We start from the raw sequence: 21,393 nt of genomic DNA on the forward strand, positions 1-21,393 counted from the left end.
TCCTTCCCCGGGTTATGTCACCAGTGGGGACTTCTGAGGAGACTCAAAGCAGCAGGCTGCCTGGATGGGACCATTGACCAAGCCTCCTGCTGCTGGGCTCCAGCTCTCGGGAATCATCATCCACACCTGAGTGGGTTTTCACTGCCTGGAGTCATCTCTGCTCCTGTAAGTAACCTGTCGTTACGGATGTCAGAGGTGGTGGTGACGCTCACAGTGAGGCCTCGTGAGACGGTAGGTCATTACTCACACACCTCGGAAGAGCATCCTGAAGCATGGGTCTGCTTCGTTCCCAACACTCTTCTATTATAAAACACCAACACAGGCCCCGAGCAAAGGGGCCAACCCATCAGAGGCCAAAATCCCGAAGGTGTGAACCAACCTTTCCTCCCTGTAAACTGACCTATGTGAGGCATTTGTTACCGTAACGAAAAGCTCTCTCCCATAGCTTTATTCACCGCCAAAGACTCAAAGGATTGCAATCCTTTCCCTTTGACAACTGAGCCGTGTCCATGGAGTGACTGCACTACAATCTGTTTGGCCAGTCCCCTGCTCAAGGACATCTAGGCTCATTAGAGTTTGGAGACGGTACCCGAAAAGTCTATGAATATTCATGAAGAGGTTCTGTGTGAACCTGTTCCACCTCTCCACGATGGACAGATGCCCAAGGGAGAGAGAGGCTGCTTGGTTAGACAGAAACTGCAGGTCTGGTTTTGCATGGGATTGCTAAAGTGTCCTGCAGATAGGCTCTGCTCACTAACCCTGCCTTCCACTCACACCAGTGGGCATCAACGACCTGCCTTGCGGTAGTCTCAGTAACATTTTATTAATAGCTGATATTATTTGTGTGCGTACGATGATGCCCGAGTGCAGGATTTTTGTGGAAGTCAGAGGAAACTTTGGAGAATTGGTTTTCTCCTTCCACCATGGGTTTCTGGAACGGGACTTAAGTAGTTCAGGCTTGCACAACCCGTGTTGTGACTGAGACATCTAGCTGGCCCGTCACCAACAACACCAGGTAGAGGCTGTTTTTCCCTTAGCCATCTTGACAGGTCAGTAATGATGCTGAACATCTGTCTCTTCATATCTTCATATTCTCTCACCCATTCTCAGTTTGGAGCTTTGTTCTTCACGTTAAGTTCTGAGAGTTCTCTACAGCCCACATACTGAAGTTAGTTTTGGGTTGCTGAGATTCTTACCTCAGAAACAACTTCAGTCAGGGAAGGTTCGCCTTTGCTGGCCGTTTCAATCTCAGTGCGTCACAGTAAGGGTGGCGCAGCAGAGAAGGAAGGGTATCATGGCAAGCAGGAGGAAGGCAGAGAGCAGGACAAAAGAGAGGGGGAGGGAACACCAGCACCAACTATCACAAAAGGAGGCAATTCTCAAAATTAGCATAATTTTAAAACATTAATTCCGGCTAAAGCAGTGTTATTTTCAAAAGGCCGGTTCTCGCTCGCTCGCTCGCTCCCTCTCTTTCCTTCTTCAAAGAGAAAAGGCAAACATAAAAACAGGTGTGCAAGCCAGGCAGGTCTGGTGGCGCTGAACTACAATCCCAGCTGCTCAGGAAGACGAGCCCGGCAGGTAACAGTGCAAGGCCGGCCTGAGCTCGTGTAGGTCAGCTAGTGAGACCCGTGGTTTGTTTAGCCATTCGTGGTAGGGCACTAGCCTAGCATGCACATACTCTAAATTCAATCTCTACTTCCACTAAAAAGAAAAAAATTAAACTAGGAGGTGTTTAAAAAGAAAAAAATCTTGATGGGAGGAATAGAGATGGCGAGGTAGGGAAGTAATTGCAGAAAATGTAAAGAATTAAATATGATGCCTAGCATTACCTATAAATGTCATGACATGGCAGCTATCTGTGAAGATTCGTCTCCGGGGCAGTCTGTCTAGCTGTACTAGCTGAACTGGTGTGCTGGGTTCTGCAAACACCCTGCTTCAATGTAGAAGGTCAAAGATCAACTTCTGACCTCCGCATGCACTTTGCACACATGTAAACATGCATAAGCAAGTGTACGCACACCACAGACACAAATGGAGCTGCAGCAGGGTGGGGGCCCCTCGCTGGCCTGAGGCTTCCACGGAACATTCTCTAGGAAAAGCAGGGCTAAGCCATAAAACAAACCTCAAGAAACTAACCCAGAGCTGGTGAGATGGCTCAGTGAGTAAAGGTGCTTGAAGACCTGAGTTCGATCCACAGGACCTACACGAAGAAGAACCAGCCCCAAAAGTTGTCTCTGACCCCTACAGGCATGCCATGGTGGACACATAGATAGATAGATAGATAGATAGATAGATAGATAGATAGATAGATGCTATTCATTTATTAATTTTTGAAAACAAAAGTCTTTCTCACTGACCTATTCAGAAGTTTGAATAAAAACTACAAAACCAGGTCATTCCCTCTGTTGCATAATCAGAACGGTGCCCTCTCGGATGACTGAGTGTACAAAGATATATTCCAGGCTTTGAACACCTGTGGGCTCTTAATGAGCTTGAGTCAGGCTTCACAGAGGCCAAATCAACAAAGCAAAGGAAGTTGAGCAGAAAGGCTGGCGGACAGCCAGGGATGGAGGCCCTGATGTCTCCCCTGGAGGCTGTAGCTGGGTAACATGGGGGTTAGAAGGGCTGTGAGTGAGCCTATAGTCCGGAGTAAAGTGGGTGGGTTTCAGCCAGGTCATCCTGGCTGGATGTGTGCTGTGGGATGCACACAGCAGGGCGTCTTCAGAGAACACCAGTGAGCCCACCCGGGGAATCGAGGCAGCCACCTCCGGGAGACTGTGCTGATCTGAGACTGTCCCTCATAAGAAACCCCACCGTCGTTGTCTTGTATTAGTTGCAAGGTCCTTGTCAGAATTGAAATACAGAGACTGCCAGACCAGTGTTTCTCCACAGCTTAGCCGGAACATCCCACATCCCAAAGCCCAAGGAAGGTGTGGCTATCAGTGCCTTCCTGCCTCCTTTTTTCCTAAAATTAATGGTAAGTTTCAGCGTAGCAAACAATACTATCCCATTCAACTAGAAATCAATTTCTCCTTAAAGTTTAGTCTATTAGCGTGCATGCACACACACACACACACACACACACACACGCACGCACGCACGCACGCATACACGCATACTCACACACATTTGTAGCCCCCAAGAGAGAAAGAGGGGGACTTTTCTCTGTCAGAGTCCCCATGACCACAGCGAGGTGTCAGATGAACACACCTCTTTCACCAAGGCTGACTCTGCCCACCGACCCACCCAATGCATGAAACACGAGCCAAAAAGCTGCTTCGGGGTTACAATAAAGAAGAAGTATATCTGAGCTAAGTCTGGGGAGTTTGAAGACTTGTCCAACCCCCAGAAAAATAAGCGATTAAGTGCTGTTCACGGGTATTATAAACCTACCTGATGCAATGTGATACGGCATGTTTGCAAACACAAAGAAACAGAGTAATTTGCCAAACACCACTGAAAAGACTTGCAAGATATGGCTTCAGTGCTTATTTAATTTTGGTTTCACCACATTAGATATCAAAACTAGAAGTGTGATGCAGCTGTCTTTATTAAAACCCGAGACGGGAATCCCTGAGGATTCAGAGCCAAGTTTGCAATAGTATATTAATTCCCCCATTTGCTTCCCAGGACTTCAGTTACCCACAATCCAGTCCAAATATATCAATGGAAAATTCCAGAAATAATTAATTCATTACATTCTAAGCAGCTTTTGCTATATTATATTATTACAAACTGTTCTATTTTACTAGTTGCTGTTCTAAATCATTTGCTGCTATGCCTGATATATAAAATACATTTAATGACAGAATTGTATACATAGAAACCATAACATATATGGGGTGTGGTGTAACCTTTGGTCTCAGATGTCCACTATAGTCCGGGAATAGACCTGTCATGAGAAAGGACGGCTAATGCTTAACCTAGCTTAGCTGGCTAGATACTGTCATCATGTCTCTAATGCCCTCTCTACAGTGTGGTATGTTGTTTGGGTGTGTTCTTCAAGGCTCATGAGCTAGAAGCATGGTGGGGACACATTCAGAAGGGATCAGTGTAATTCTCATGAGATCCCACTTGGGATAGGAGACAAATTGGTCGTTGGGCCCCTGCCCCACCGAGTGACCGATTCTGCATATGGCCGCCATTCCCTTCCTATTTCTCCACCATGCTAAACCTAATATATCATCAGCGGTCCATTGTTGAAACTCTAGGCAAAGCACAAGGAGATTCTTTTCTTTATAAAAGCCCAGCCTTGGGTATTTTGATCTAACAATCAGAAAAAGGACTAAGACATAAGGTCACGAAGTTCCATAAGCCATTGCCACATGGGGTACTGAATACATCGTATTCAGACATTAAATCAAAATAGTAGCATTATATGGACTACATCCTTGGGTTGACATCTAAAACAAACATGTTATGGAAAATATCAAGACTTCCTGTGGCCTTTTGTATATGAAAGTGTTACTAAAATTATATTAGTTCTAATGATAAGGGGAAAAAAAGGTAGTAGAGCAATCTAGTCCAACAATAGATAGAGTTATTGAATCAGCTGTGTTATGCATAGACCATTTGCGTTAACATTCACCGTTATCAGTGCCATCAGGTTTATGTCATTCTCCCTTAATTCCACTCTGGTTGATTAATATCGTACTGGCGACTACAAGTGAGGGGCCATCAGTCAAATCATTACACAGAGAACATAAACAAAGGAAAGACTAATCCCATGTTAGTCAGAGACATTTTGGGACGGGAGATGTGAATGATGTGCGTGCACGCGTGTATACACACACACACACACACACACACACACACACACACACACACGCACATGCACGTGCATATTTGAAACACATCTTACCTAATATCTGAGAGGTCACATTTATTCCCAGCAATCGCCATCACAATGTTCTCTGGCCCATGCTCTTTCAACTCCTTAACCCATTTTTTCAGGGTATGAAATGAATCCTAACCAAGAACAAGAAGAGTCACTGAAAACACTGGTCAATACATTTCAAACAAGGAGGCATGTGACTCAATGGGGGAAAAATGTCATAAGGGATACATAGTTAACATCGGCTAACTTCACTCAGCCTATAGCCAATGCCTCTCTCAAAGTTAAACCGTGAAGCTGAAAATCACATTATTGAGTTTTTTCAGTAAATACCATTGATAGTAGCCTTGACACTGTGGGAACCAGGACATCAGGATCAAGTGAATGCTTGCTTCGAGAGAGAAATGCATTGGTTTAGGTCCTGCTCCAGGGAGGAGGGCCAACGTGGACAGGACATGTAGGTGGAAGTGGTCAGGATATAACAGCAATGAACCAGCTATTGGTCAGCTTTCCAGAGGGACTGGAGGCGGGAGAAATGCCCAAATCAAAGCATTTATGTGCTAATGAATATAACTCAAAATATTACTGCATGAGATACATTCCTGGGTCCCTGAAGCTGAGGTTTGTAACCCAACCCTGGAAACAATGTGTCTCTGTCCCATGAGTCCCTAGGGTGCAGCTTAAGTAAACAATGAGGCAGAGTGAGATGTAACAAACTAAAATAATCATAATAATAATACATTACTTAAAATGTATGCCTTGTTTCTGGAATTTTCCACTTAATAGTTTTAGCCGGCAGTTGGCCTTGAATAACTAAAACTATAAAAAAAATCAAGCCACAGATAAATGGGGAACGATTGCCTACAAGCACATACATATTCACTCTTATAAACATACATATTATCTCTGATCTTTGAATGGTGTCACTGAACCAGTAACAGAAAATAACCTAAAATGATAAAACATGCAGAACTTAAAATGTTCTCAAGGAAAGTACAAACAGACATGACCGTGCCTCTCTATGTTAGCAGAGAGGCAGAGAGGCAGCTAAAAGTATTTGTTGCTGTTCCAGAGGACCAAGGTTCGGTTCCCAGCAGCCACATAGTGACTCACAACCATCTGTAACTCCAGTTCCAAAGGATCCAATGCCCTCTTACACACACACACACACACACACACACACACAGTGTGCAGATATATATGCAAGCAAAATGCTCATACACATAAAATAAAATAAATAGATCTAAAAGGGGAGGTCAGTTTTTAAAAGGAACGTGTCGTTTTCGTAATTGAGAAGATGAATCAAAGCTGGTTTGTGGGGGAAACGTGCTGCACACATAGCTCTCACTGCCTTTGCCCCCACACCATCTAGTCTCCCAAGGTGCTGGCAAGACTCACAAAGCGCCAATCTGCTTTGGTGTCTCTGGGACAGTCCCCACACATGGCGTCTGAAGCTGGAAGACATTCTTACCTGTTTGGTGATGTCATACACTATGACGGCTGCAGCCGACCCTCGGTAGTACATAGGAGCCAGTGAGTGGAACTGTGCAAAAGCAATCAACAGTTAGGCCCCAGTGAACACATGGATTGCAAGCATTCCTAACCACACGGCAAATCTTTACGCTGCATCGCCCCCTAGGAGCTCTAAGTTCCCCCTAGGACATCTCTTGAACTTAAGTTAAACAATAAATTCTGCCCCCAACTATACATACATTTGTGGCTTACGGACCATGAAATCTCCTCTTGGCCAAAAGACAGACACAGAATTTATTTTCAGTGTTGACATCCTCTGAATTTTCTTTTCTCTCCAATCTCATTAGAATTATAGAGTGGTAAGGAAAAGATACACTCCAAGGGGAAAGAAAATAAGGAAAGACTACTACATCCTTGCAGAAGCAGGCTACGTGCCCTCAGACCTGCTGGCTGCCATCTCTATCGGGCAGAGCTTTACTGCCTATCAGGGTCAGCTAATGGTGAGACAGTTGGTAGGGACTTGATCCCCAAAGCCAGAAACCTAAGTGTCACTACCTACTGGAAACTTTCATCCTCAAATAAGAGGGATAATTATTCTCCAAATGAATACATTATATGCATATTTTTGAAGGAGGGCCTAGTCTTAAATTGTATTTTTTTTTAATTAAAAAAAAGTCTTGGCCGGGTGGAGGTGGCAAATGCCTTTGATCCCAGCATTCGGGAGGCAGAGGCAGGCGGATCCCTGTGAGTTCGAGGCCAGCCTGGTCTACAATTAACAAAAAGGTTGATCGATGAGGTATTTCTTAATTTAATAAACATTAAAAACCCTTAGACCCAGTGTTGGAGTGGGCCTGGAGAGGGAGATACTCTTGTCTACTACATGGGGATGGCATTTATCACCACGATGCCACTAGCTATGACACACCAAAAGCTGAGCTGTGCATGCCCTTGACCTACATTCTAGAGTGACCACCATGCCCAGAAAAGACATTTCTCCATGCTGTGTTGGAGAGAAAAATCAAAGAAGAATGTGAATGTTCATCACTGGACTGTGTCATACCCCAGACTAAATGCTCGCGTGTCCCGCACGACTTAAGCATTGACATCCTTGTCAATGTGATGACCTTCAGGAGGGAAGGTCATGGGAGGTCAGGTGGGGGTCACTGGGGTCACGAAGCTGGAGTCCCCAAGATGGGATTAGAGCCCTGCACACACAGTGTGTGAGGATCCAGAAGGATCTAGGTCATCTGTGCTCTAGGAAGGGAGGCTTCACAAGATAGTAAGTCTGCCGGTATCGCGATCTACCGCCAGAACCGTAACAACGAAAGTGGGTATTCTAAACCGTTCTCTCTGCATCTGAGGCTGACTGAGATATACGTTTATAACGGAGTGTTCCCATAACTGCTGAAATGAGAATTTTTATCTAAAGGAAAAAGTTCTTTTGACATAGTGTTAAGTGAGAAACGTCTGAAGGCAGCAAAGATGCTATCATTTAATATGAAAATGTGGGCAGCAATGGATGGACAAATGCTAAAGTCACATGATCATCCTAACCTCTGAGCCATTTCTCCAGCCCCCTATGTGATCATCCTCAAAATGTTACCAGTAAAACTTCTGTGATATGTACATTCAAAAGGCTGCATAATATAAACTTCACAGTAATTTTAAGCAAGTTGGGATGGCTCGGCGTGTAAGGGCGCTTGCTGCCAAGCCTGAAGACCTGAGTTCAGTTCCAGGAACCCACACAGTAGAAAGACAAAACCGAATCCTGCAAATTGTCTCCTGACTCCTAGTTGTGTGGTGTGGCATGGCCCACACAAAACAAATAAAACATTTCAAAAGATTAATCAAAACCCAGCTATTTAGTAGGGCAGTGGTGGCACGGGCCTTTAATCCCAGCACTTGGGATGGGGGGCAGGGGGGTCAGAGACAGGAGCAGCTCTGTGAGTTTGAGCCCAGCCTGGCCTACAGAGTGACTTCCAGGGCAGCTATGGCTGTTACACAGAGAAACCCTGTCTCAAGAAAAACAAAAACCAGTGATTTTTGTTGGGGCGTGAAGGAGAGAGGGAGGAATGAGGGATGGATGAATCCAGTAGTTTCCCTGGCAAACAGCAAAACTGTACTGGTTTCATGCATGTTTCCCGCGTGGCATTTCTCACGGAATGCTCAGAAGGTCAAGAGAGGGAGCAGGATGGATGACTACAAACAGGTCTCTCCTTAGAAGGAAGGACCACCCCGGAGTTTGGTGGCTTTTAGGGAGAGCCAGGCTTACCGCTGAATGGAGACCAAGACCCTGCCACATTCCGTCTGGACACAAACACCACTCCAGGCCTCACAGCACAAGATGCCACACATGCCTTACTACAGTCACAGACCTCCCCTGTGTCTGTCTTAACTACTAAGCTCCAAGGATGCACGTTCAGCCCACCCTTGGCAATGTGCGCCTCATGTATCAAAACCAGTCAGAATGTCTGTTCACGGGAGGAAAAGGCAAGGTCTGCAAACCCTGGACTCAGCTGAGGGTGGAGGGCGCATAAAGAGCGGCCTCTCAGCCAACCCTGCAGAGGGTCCTGCTCTTATCTTGTTTTCAAGACAGCCTCAGCTAGGGTCGGTACGAGCCCCGTTTCCCGGAAGGCAGACACGTGACTGATTTCCCTTTGGACTCTGACGCCAAAAGCTACCTCTCAAACGGCCAATAGTGCAGATCTCATGAATTATTGAAAGTCCTCGGTAGGCGATGCTTTGTTCCTTCCCCACAAAGGAACCACTTGGAAATAAATCTTTTGGTGCAGCCACTTAAAGGGCTTTATTGCTGGAGACTGAGGGGTCTTAATAAATTCAAAGTTAGCGTCTCGTCCCAAAACTCAATAACGCCCTGACCAAAGGGTAATATTTGTGAAGGACAAAGAGATAAATCATTTCTGGCTTGCAGTATATATCTTTTATTACATTCAAGTAGAACATAAGTGCACACACAAGTCAGCCACCAGCTGCTGTGGTTTAATTTACTTTCCAAGAGGTCAGAATTAACATCGATGGATAACACAAAAGATTCTTCCAGAAATAAAGGTCACAATTCCAGGAGGTTGGTAAAAGCTTTCATATTAAAACCTCACCTTGAAAGGCTATTTTAAAATCAACACAACAGATGCTGACTCTAACCCTTTGCAAGCTACCCAACAAAATAGAGACTTCAGATTTCAATGTTGAGATGACTCCCCAGGTACAATTTATTCACTTAGGAACAGCACAGAAAATTCTGGAAAGCCAATTTGCCTCTTCAAAGAGGTGGTTATCACGTCCTTTGGGCATGTGACTTTTTTAAGATTTTATTTTTATTACTCATATGTGTGCATGTGCACAAAAGAATATGTCAATTGGGCCCTCCCCCCACCTCTCCCACCCTCCTCTTCCGCCATCCCCCCCCCCACCGCCCCGGGAGCTGGAGTTACAGAGGACATGATGAGCTGCCCAATATGGGTGTTGGGAGCCAAATTCAGGTCCTCTGGAAGAGCAATATTCATTTTTAAGTGGTGCACTATCTCAACAGCCCTGACTGGTTTGTTTTGGGTTTTTTTTTGTTTGTTTGTTTGTTTTGTTTTGTTTTGTTTTTGTGGTTATCTACATCATAAAGAGAAAGGAATGATTCAAGCACTTTGAAATTCTCAGCTTCTGTGGATGAATGAGGTATTACTCAGGAGCAAGCAGTGAAGGAAAGACACACAGTCTCCTGACAAACGTGCTTCCAGCCGGGTCCTGCTCCGAGAGGAGAATTACCCATGGCAGACACCCGGGCTTCAGGTCCTGCGTCTTGCAGGGTGGATTCTGCAGGACAATTTTCCGAGAATGATCTGTCCCTGGAGAGTCAGAGGCAGCCGGGGACAATGCCAGTCTGTGGCCAGTCTGCAGATCCGCCTCAGGTGCCAGCCCCCAGCCCTCCCCAGGAATGCCCAGCAGCCACAGTCAAGGCTGGGGTGAGTCAAGGGCAGAAGCCAAGAAGGCGCCCAAGGCCCAAGGATTGGGGCAGAGGGAGTGATGGAAGAAAATTCCCGCCATTCCCAGCGTCCTCAGCTGGCAGAAGGCGAACGGAGAGACAGTGATGAAGGGTCTCTCTGTCCCGCTCTCACACAGGCCCTCTTTCTTGGCTGAAAAGCAGAGAGACTCATTAGCATGCCTGCTCAGACACGCTGACACCTGACCGCCTGGAGGAGTGAACAGAAAGGGGGCTGGGAGGCAAGGACAGGGCCATTCACAATGGTTCCCACTAAAGAGTGCCGCCAACATGCCAAGGCCCCTGCTCATAGTTCCGAGTTAATGAAAAGCTGTTTGAAATATGATGCATGACTTATGCAACAACAAGAAATGTCTTTCTCTTCTTTTCCTCTTTAGTAAGCATGTCACTGAAGCCAAAAGTGCTTCCTCATACGAGGGTTAGGAGCGGGCGTCTTTAATCCCAGCATTGAAGAGACAGAGGCAGGAGGAGGCCTGTGAGTCCAGCCTAGTCTACACAGTGAGCTTCGGGACAGCCTGGACTACGTAGCCTGTCTCAAAACACAAGACAAAACAAAGCATAAAGCAAGAAAGAGAAAGAAACAAAAGCTTCCGCTGCCTCCAAGGAGCCTTTGCTAGAACCAACATGGCCTCCTTTCTGACAGGCACAACATAAAACTCCTCTCCAACAGAAAATGATTCGATATGGATCAAAGGGTCTTCCCACTAAAAGGAAGCAGACGAATGTTCCAGTGACCCTGGCTGACCTGGAACTCACTCCGTAGTCCCTTTGCCCCCTGGAATTAAAGGCGAACACCACCAGGACGGGCGCGGTGTGCTTCCGGGGTGTTGCTCGTGTTTTTAGAGTATCTCGTGCTTGTGAATGTTTTGCCTGCATGCATGTGTGGCAATGGTGCGCCTGGTCCTTGCAGAGCTCAGAAAAGGATGTCAGATCCCCAGGAACTAGAGTTATAAATGACTGTGAGTCCTCATGTGGGTGCTGGGCACCAAGTCCAGACCCTCTGGAAGAGTAGCCAATGCGCTTATCTGCTGAGCCATGTCTCCAGCCCCAAGGCTAGTGCTCTTATGAGACAGGTGTAGCTCAGTGGTGGAATGCTTGCTTGTTCTTGGCCAGGTCACGCCCCAGGTTCAATTCTCAGAATTAAATAATAATAAACAAAAAGATGGCGGGGGGGGGGGGGGGGACTAGAATCTTGCAAGTACTGGAATAATCATCCATGTTTAAAAAGTTGCTCTGCTGCAGAAATAAATGTACTTCCCTCAACTGCTTCCCAGGGTCATGAGCTTCGATTCAGATTCCAGGGTGTTGGCAAGTAATGTCCAAAATAACACCTGGTGATAACAGTCACCCCAACCCTGTTTCTGCTAAAAAAAAAAAAAAAAAAAAAAAAAAAAAAAAAAGACTGACTCCACACTAGGCCCACAAGGAAAGTAAAAGCAGAGTGGAAGCCAGGTACTCTGCCTGCCTCCTCCATCCCCTGCCTGCCTCCTTTACTATGGATCAAACTCCTGTTTGATTCTGACTAGAGTCGACGCAAACACCTCGCCTCTCATCTTAAAGGGTATAAGAAGTGGTTTATTCTGGAACCATTTGGAGTGAGCATATCCCAAGAGCACAGATTTAGGTTACTCCAAATTCCACGTCCCAATGTGAAAGCAGTTTTGTTTAGTTTTTATAATTTTACAGAACAAAGAAAGTCATGAATCAAGGCTAGTTTAAAATACATTGGCGGGTACATCAGAGAGGCAGACACAATTAGGTTAGAGCTTTATCTGAACTTTGAGGTTTCTGGAAGGTAGCGGTCTGCTAACTTAATAAATTCCAAAATATTTTTATCTATTGGTCACAGGATGTTAGTTCAGACATAAAGATGTTCCAAAGGACTAGAACTAGCCCGAGATAAGGTAAGCAGCCTCTGTACCCATAACATTCCAACCTCTGCACAGAACTAGAATTCTAATGAGTCAATCTTTGTTGATACAGCTCCTTCTGAGGGGGTCTGTGTTCGCTGGAGGCATTGGGCAGCCTTAGGAGTGTCTTGACTGCCTGCCTGACACACTGCATCCATCTTCAAGGCTGACGGTTCAAAGATAGCACTGTTTTATGCTTGCAGTAGCCTTAAGGCCAGATCAGCCCCAGGCAGGGCTAACCCTGACCAGGGCTGGCTTGTTAGGGATGCCTCCTTCCCCAATTTGTCCTGCTCCAAGCTGCTGCTGTACTCCTCCATCTCCTTGTCCTCCCCCCTCCCCTTGCTTGGTTTACTGGGACAAGGTCACACTATGTAGCCCAGGCTGGTCTCAAACTGGGGGCAGTCCTGCCTCAGTCTCCAAGCGCCAGGGTTAGAGCTGGGTACCATCATTTCTCTGCCCTCCTATCCCTCTGCACTATCCCCCTGCATCATCAGATGTCGCTGACACTCCGTGCACGTACAGAGTGCTCAATGTGGACAACTAGTGTCAAAGAGAGTGGGCTGCACCTTCCCCTCTGTCCTTTCTGCCCTAGTGTGGCGCCCAGATTCAGGAAATGCCCCTGGTGAGTGGGACAGTAGCTCATGAGCCCCTGGTGAGGAAAGGCGGGTCTTCAAAGAGCTTCCCGTCACACAGGTGCACACACAGGTGTGATAACGACCCCACTCTCCTATCAAAGCCTTCTTTTGTTTGTTTGTTTGTTTGTTTGTTTTCCAAGACAGGGTCTCACAGCGTAGCCCTGGCCATCCTGGAACTCGATCTGTAGACCAGGCTGACCTCTGCCTCCCAAGTGCTGGGATTAAAGGTGTGTGCACCACTACGTAGGGCTCTACCAAAGCCTTTGAAGCAAGAGCCTAGCAAACTCTTTCGTTTCCTGCGTAGTTAAGCCAACCCTTTAAACAGACAAGCTACTCTTCTTTTGAGTCTTGGATCCAGTTGAGAATCTGGTAAGACAATAACTCCTGTGCAGCCGGTTGGAATCTGAGAGGAGAGCTGTGTGACTTGATTTTCACACAGATTGACACAATCTAGAGTCACCTAGGGGACAGATAGCAAGGTTTTTGCTTCAGTTCCTGGCCTGACTTTTCAATTATGAACTGTGACCTGGAACTCTACGCCAGTTAACCCTTTCCTCCTGCTAAGTCATGCTGTGCATCTCGGCAACAGAATGCAAATAGGACGAGGACCATTTTAGCCTTGTGTGCCTATGAAGGTTGCAGCTGCAACTGGAGGAGGAAACCTGTTGCTTCTGACTGAGGTAACCCTGAAGCCTGCGAAAAGCAGAACAGCCACAGGGTAGGGAAGCTGACAGCCTGCTACAGAGCCTGGCTAGGAGATGGCCACGGAAGGTCATTGTGGAGAAGAGGATAGAAGCGGAAACCTTGAGAAAGTCCGCTTAAGCAGTGAAGGCACTGTGGTGGCCTGCCCTGGCCTGGGCTGCTGGGCAGATTCTTTCACAGGGTAACATCGGTGACAGCCCATGGCCTGCAGTCAGGTGTCGGCCCAGGCCCAGGCTCTGGAGCTGCCTGTTCTGGGGCTCACTACCCGTTGTGGCCTGAGAACTCTTAACCTCCAGCACTGGGCTTGACCTCACAGCCCCATCCTTTCTGTTGGTGACTAGAGCTGCTGGGGGGAGGCGCTGAGTGAGACCTGACCCTACAGCATAGACCTCAAAGGTTGTTTGCTTTCCCAACTCCACAGCACTGGTGGAGACAGCCCTTGGAAGTGTCTGAAGTGTGACAGGGCCTCACCCACAGGCTGCAAAACCAGGTGTGGCCAGCAGAGGCTCCTGGTACACAGAGAAAGAGGAGCCCCTAACAAGGAGCCAGCTCTGACAGACATCCGACCTGTGCAGTCCAGGCACAGCACAAATACGCAATCTATGCTGCAGATGCCGTCTCATGCTGTGGCTGTTACTAAAGGTCGGTTTTAACAGACTGCACACCCAGCTCTGTGCCCACTTCCTTGTCTGTTTGCGCTCTTAGCAGTACTGGAATCATCTTCTCAGGGAGATGGTCTCCCTAAGATGATCCCAAAGTAAAATGGAAATATTCATGTCCACAGCTACACAAACTGCAACACAAAACCACAAAAAAAAAAAGAAAAGAAACAAACAAACAAAAAAAGGAAGTTAAGACAATAACTCCAGGGCTGGAGAGATGGCTCAGAGGTTAAGAGCATTGGCTGCTCTTCCAGAGGTCCCGAGTTCAAATCTCAGCAATCACATGGTGGCTCAAAACCACCTATAATGAGATCTGGTGCCCTCTTCTGGCCTGCAGGGTTACATGCAGACAGAACACTGAGTACATAATAAATAAAAAAAAAAAAAAAGAAAGACTGCCTCCAAAGATACTAATTTGAGCCAGGCATTGGTGGTGCACGTCTTTAATCCCAGCACTCGGGAGGCAGAGGCAGGTGGATCTCTGTGAGTTCAAGGCCACCCTGGTCTACAGAGCGAGTTCCAGGACAAAAAGGACAAAAAGATCCTAATTTGGTAATATATATATATATATGTATATATATATACACACACACACACACACACACACACACACACACACACACATATGACAATGTTTCCAAAGATCCTAACAATTTGGCACCATATATCAAAATCCTGAAATGGATGAAATTGTCAAAGAATTCAAAACTCAACTTATAAAACTTCAACAAGGATACAAAAAGATCAATGAGTTGGAGAATCAGTTCAAGACCTAGACAAGAATTCACGAACACAGGTAAAAAAGTCAGAAACCCAGATGAGAAATTCAGAAAATAAAAAAGAGATCCTGGGAGAAAAGAAAAAAGGAAGTAAACTCAAGTCCAGAAGGAAAACTTCACATTTGTGTTCAGCCATTTCCCATGAAGGTTCCAGGCAGTCAACCGGGCAGAGAGTAGTCTTTCCGGTAGGTCCCAGCGGAACAACAGAATAGCCAGATGCACCAAGTAAAGTTGGAACCCTTCCACACAAGATACACAAAACTTAACTCCAAACGGAAGGAGCACAGAAGCATGATTAAGTATTAAGATTATAAAAATCTTGGAGAAGAAAACGTAAGTGTGCATCTTGGCGACCCTGGTTGGTGACAATATGGAGTAGCTACAACCTTCTGCGTTGCTGGTGGGAACCTAAAATGGCAAAGCCACTTTGGCAAAAACAGCTTGGTGGCTCTTCTGAACGCTAACCATAGCTACCACATAACTCGCTAAGTGGACGCATAGGTATTTACCTACAAACACACATCCACTCAGAAACCTGCCCGTCAGGGTTCACAGCACCATCACCCATCAGAACCCAAAGGGGAAATATTCGAAATGGGTGTCAGCCAATAAAAAAATAGACATAATAGTCTCTGAAAGTCCAAAACGTTCCAATATTTGAGATGGAGTGCCAAATAAGTGCCACAAGCTGGAACTAACTGCAGTAAAAATGATACGCTTTGCAGTATTACCCTCAGGCTACAGATAAAAGATGGGTATGGAACAGACGTAGACTTTGTGACGTACACGTGGGCTCTGACCCACCCTCCTCGCCGCCATCATAATTCCTAACAGTTCACTCACAGTTAAGGGTAGACTTCACCACGGTGGAGAAAGTGGTAACGGCACCCGAGACAGCTGGCCACACAGTTAGAAGCAAAAGAAATGAGTGCTGGGGTTTGGCTCACTATGTAGGCTTGACTAGACAGGAATTTGCTACACAGACCAGACTGGCCTTGAACCACAGGGACCCGCCTGCCTCTGCCTACTGGGTTCTGTTGGTCCCCGGTGCTAGAAGGTGGGCTGAGCAAGCCAGAGGAAGCAGGATCCTGCCCAGTTTGAGATCCTGCCCTGACTTCCTTCAATATGAACAGCAATGCTGGAGTGTACACCAAATAACCCTTCCCTCTCTAACTTGCTTTTGGGTCATGGTGTTTTGTCGCAGCAACAGAAAGCCTAACCAAGACAAATGTGTCCCTATTTTCGTTCCGTACAGCTGCACAAGTCTGAGTTCTGCAGACCCCACTGGACTCCACATTCTAAACAGGTGGGATGTGCTGCATGTGAACTATATAAACTATATCTAGATGAAGCTGAGTGTTGGAAAAGGAAGGAGCTGAGTGACACTCTGCACACCAACAAGTGACGAGCAAGCAAATTCAGACTCGGCATGCTGTGTAACCCCTGCTTCTTAAGCACAGAAGCCACCAGGGTGACTTGCCCATGAAGTACGGACGCTGGCTTCCAATACTCCCAAGGCAATGGGACGTTGAGACAAAGGAAAAGGCTGCAGCTTTGTGTAAGTCGAGAGCGAGCAAAGAGGGAGCTGTGGGGGGGGAAGCAGGGGAGACTCACACAGCTATGGCTCCCTTCACTGGCTGTTTCTCTGCAAATTCCCTGGAGGAAGCAGAGAAGGCCTGAGTGAAATCCTGAGAGAGTCTGGGCTGCTGACATGGTCCTGTCAAGGACCCCATAGCCTTAGGCCAGTGGAGGAATGTCAAGCCTTCTCCCCTGGGTGAGGCTCAGAGGGAAACGTGGAAGCTTTCCCTTCTGTTTCCTGTGGGAACGTTAACAGTCTACAGGAAGGTCCACCATCGCTTCTTCCAGAAGACGCAAGGCCTGAAGACAGCTCCCTAGAGAGAGAGAGACTGCTCCCACCATCACTGGCCAAACATACCACCTTGAGCCATCTCTATACCATGATCCCTGCCTCCTTGTTTGTCTGCACGTAATAACCCCGCCTCCCTGTCCACGCTGAGCTTCTGGAGTGTCCTGTCCACCCAATTCCAGCATTTCTGTGGGTCTGTCTGTCTTTTCTTTCTTCGCTCATCACCCCAGGCATGTCCAAGACTCTAGAGGCCATGCATAGATGTGGCAGACTCCAACACAGAGGAAAGGCCCTATCTCTGACAAAAGGAAGCAGTGAGTATCTCTGAAGGGATATGGACAGGCCAATGTTATTATAGATAGACAGATAGATAGATATGTGCAAATGTATGTACATGTACATGTAGGTATACATACGCATATAAGGAAATAACCTGCAGAGTGCACAAATTTGTGCCACAAATATAATTTAGTGCTGGACAGCAAGTAGGGCATTGTCTAGGTAATGTGGGCGCCAGGCAGAAGCTGGCAGGCTCTCCTCACAGGTGACCAAACGGTGACTCACTAAGAGGAAGTGTGCTCACCCTCTGCCAACACAAAACATTGTGCTGCTACAATGTTGCCCCAAAGACATTGCTCGTTTAAAATTCTAAGAGGAGGATGGTAGCAGATTTCTACAAAGGTGTGTGCAGATTTCTACAAAGGTGTGTGTGCGCGTGCGTGCATGCATGCATGCGTGTGTGTGTGTGTGTGTTTGTGTGTGTGTGTGTGTGTGTAATAAAATCTACTGGACTCCGGTAATTAATGAAACAGAACAAATAGCAATAGGCACAGGCAGTAGCCAAGAATTTATTTTTAGCCCCTCCGTAAGGCAATGTCATTATAGCCACAATTAAAGCTGGCAGCAAGCTGCAAAAACAACTGGGCAGAATGGGGACCCCATCAAAGGACAGCAGACCAGGCCTGCAAGGACAGTGGGCATCACCCACACACCCCTCCTACATGCAAAAACATTCACCTGAAATAGTTAGCCAAAATGGAGATCCCCTTCCCAGAAGCACAGAGGTGACTATCACTGCCTTGCAGTGCTCCTAAGAATTGTGAATGAGGGCTGGAGAGATGGCACAGTAGCTGCTCTTCTAGAGGACCTGAGTTCAATTCCCAGCACCCACAACCATGGCTCACAACCATCTGTAATGAGAACTGGTGCTCTGTTCTGGCCTGCAGGCACAACACTGTATACATAATAAATCAATAAATAAATCTTTATTAAAATTATGAATGTAAGACTGAAGGTGGCTCCGTTCCATACTCTGAACTGTATTAACATACATATGCATATATTCGAATTACACACATATGTGTAACTATAATCATTGGTATCCACAATCCATCGCAGCCGAACATTAGGAAAATAAACTAAGACTATTAGAAATTAGTGTTATTAGAAATATCAACTGGATTTCTCCTGATGCCGTTTCCCTTTGATACAGAAACTGGGCAAACTAGCCTAGTCAGTGGGATGGAGAGCCAAAGTCATGGAAGGCAATCAGCTCGATCGAGCAGGTCAGTAAACATCAGTGCTCTGTGTCTCTCCCAGAAGACATAGTACAACCTGATGGGAACAGCTAACCTGAGGCCAACACCTCCCTCCCCTGAAAGTCCTCAATGCACAGAGAGCCAACTGAAGACGGACAGGCTGTGCCAATGGTAGGAATAATTGGGTAGATGATTTTGCTTTCACCTGTATGGTTCCTATTAAAAATAAATAAAAAGGAACCCCAGGACCCAGATTGTTGGATCAGATACAGCTCTATGCCCCATTAGCCATGTGGCTGTGAGTCTCGTCCTCGACTTCTGTGATTTAGTGACCTCTCTCAATGAGGTAAGGCTCAGGTACCTCACGGTGCAGCAGAGAGAGGATACCACGTACATGGCACTCAGGGCAATGTCAGAACACAGCAAGTCACAAGGAACACCGGCTGGTGGTAGGAGCCCTGCTGTTGCTTGCTCACGCAGAGCCCGTTTCCTGTGAAACTGACTGAGCATCATTCATAAAAGCACCTGTTCCGTGGCCAAGGCAACGGGTTTCTAGGACAACCCAGAGACAAAACAAAAAAGTGAGTAAAAAACAGCCAGACAACTGCAAAGAAACACAGGTGAATAAAGACATGAGCCCCCCTTTAAGTAGACATTTCTCTGTGAATATGGTAGCTGGATTTGGGGATCAGCAGGAATTGCTGACTGGCAGCTTAGAGAAGGTCCCCAGGCCTAAACTTTATAAAAGTCTGTACTCTCAGTGGGTGGTGGTGGCACACGCCCTCAATCCCAGCACTCAAGAGGCAGAGGCAGGTGAATCTCTGAGTTTGAGGCCAGCCTGGTCTACAGAGTGAGTTCCAGGACAGGCTCCAAAGCTCCACAGACAAACCCTGTTTTGAAAATCTCCCAACCAAAGGCTGTGAGCTAAACCTAACAGCTGATAAAAAGACATCTTAATGAAATTAGCCCTTGTAGGCCAGAAAATTATCTAATTCCTAAAATATTCTTTAAAATGCTTTAACCTAAAATTACTAGAACTTCAGTTTGTTTGTTTTTGAGGCAGGGTTTCTCTATGTAGCCTTGGCTGTCCTGGAACTCTCTCTGTAGACCAGGCTGACCTTGAACTCACAGAGATCCTCCTGCCTCTGCCTCTCAAGGGCTGAAACTTCAGTTTTAAAGGGAGGACTTCTATAAGATGAATATCGCATGAGCACAGGACTTATAAGAATCAGATAATAAAAAGTAAGGATTGTTCTTCCATTGTGAGGAAGATAAGAAACAGAAGGCTTTTAGAGACAGACAAGATCATTAAGTGAATTAAAGAAGAAGCTGGTCTACATAAAATAGTTTCTGGCCAACATGCTAGAGGCATTTGGGGAAAGGGAAGCTCAGTTGGGAACATGCTGCAACTCGGTTGGGCATTGGGGGCATCCCCCTGATTGATGATTGATGTGGGAAGGCCCAGCCCACTGTGGACAGCGCTGCCCCTAGACAGGTGGTCCTGGGTTGTATAAGAAAGCAGACTGAATATCCAATCTCTCCACCCGGCCAGGTCCTGTACACTGTTGTCCAGAGTCTGCCTGATCCTTCTGAACCCTCCAGACCCAGCCCAGATCCCAGATCCAGTGCCCTTGCTAAGTCTGGCCACACCTGCTTGCATTACAATCACTCTCTAGACCAGGCCCCTCCCACACCACATCCAGCCTCTCACCCAGACAGATCTACCCCTATACTCTCAGTCTGGGCTAAGATGCACATCCTCCACAGCAGCCCAGTCCTTTCTAGCCACCTAAGTCATTTCTAACCTCCAACCCCAACCAACCCGCACATCCTGTGTCTCAACCTGCTCTGTGCACATCCAACAGAGAACTCACAAAAGAAGTCCACATGCCCAGCTCTCGTCAAGAAAATACAAGCTACATTAAAGATCAGGTCAGGGTCTCCCCACACACCCTACCAGTCCTGTAGAAATGTCTGCCAATGAGAATTACTTAGGTGAGAACACAGAATTAGAAAGATCCTGAATGATGCCCAGGACAACACAAACGAGACTGATGGAAGGAAATGACAAGAACAATCCAGGGCTTGAGGGCAGAATTCAATACAGAGACGGAAACACTGAAGAGGATTCAAGCTGAAATGAAGAAGGAGTTGGAAAACCCAGTAAGTCAACTGGAAAGCTCAAAGGAACACTCTACACGCAGAAGAAAAGTAGAAGATCTGAACCAAGTAAGGAAGGAATATGAAAAAATTAAAATCACGGCAAAGGGGCATACAGGAAATGTGCAGCATTGTGTACAAACCACACCTTCAAATCAGCGGCATAGATGGGAAGGAAGAATCCCAAGTCAATGGCGTAGGGCAGATCTTCAACAAGACCATAGATGACAACTTCCCCAGGCAACGGAAAGATATACTCATACAGATATAGATCACTGAATAGATGAGACCAGAAAGAAAATCTCTCGGCATTAGTATACAGAACAAAGAAAATGTCTAGAAAACTGCAAGAAAAAAACAAGCAAGCAAACAAGTTGCATACCATGGAAACCCCATCAGAAAAACAGCTGATTTCTCAGTGGGAACTCTGAGAGGCAGAAGGGTCTGAAGAAGTGTGTTCCAGTCAAAAGATCTGCTGTCCAACCTGGACTAACACATCCAGAAAAACTCCACCATAGTTGAAGGAGAAAGGAAAACCTCCCAGGATATAAATGGCCTAGTAAAGGGTATGTCTAACAAACCAAACCTAAAACATATATAGGGAGTGATGTTTCAGGCCAAAGAAAGAAATGAGCAAATCCAAGAGACCGTGGGAAGAAACACAAAGCCATAATTATCACCACTGAGAACACAAATACCACCTCCCAAAATCAACAATGCAATCACTGCAATTAACATGAACATTTCCATAAGAACTCCAAACATCAATGGCCTCAATTCTCCCATCCAAAGAAATAGGCTGCCTTAGCTACTGTTCTATT

General features: G+C 46.4%; 1 protein-coding gene across 1 annotated transcript in view; it reads right to left on the reverse strand.

The window, feature by feature from the left end:
* The window catches only part of Rab31 (RAB31, member RAS oncogene family), a 94,626-nt gene that overhangs the window by 32,708 nt on the left and 40,525 nt on the right, over positions 1-21,393 (reverse strand). The window contains exons 4-5 of the mRNA XM_051190886.1: positions 6,306-6,377; positions 4,862-4,968 (exon numbers count right to left, since the gene is read on the reverse strand). Of these exons, the coding sequence (XP_051046843.1) occupies positions 4,862-4,968; positions 6,306-6,377 (179 nt within the window). The remainder of the gene's footprint in view (positions 1-4,861; positions 4,969-6,305; positions 6,378-21,393) is intronic.

This window comes from Phodopus roborovskii, unplaced genomic scaffold, assembly GCF_943737965.1.
Source record: "Phodopus roborovskii unplaced genomic scaffold, PHOROB, whole genome shotgun sequence".
Classification (NCBI taxonomy): domain Eukaryota; kingdom Metazoa; phylum Chordata; class Mammalia; order Rodentia; family Cricetidae; genus Phodopus; species Phodopus roborovskii.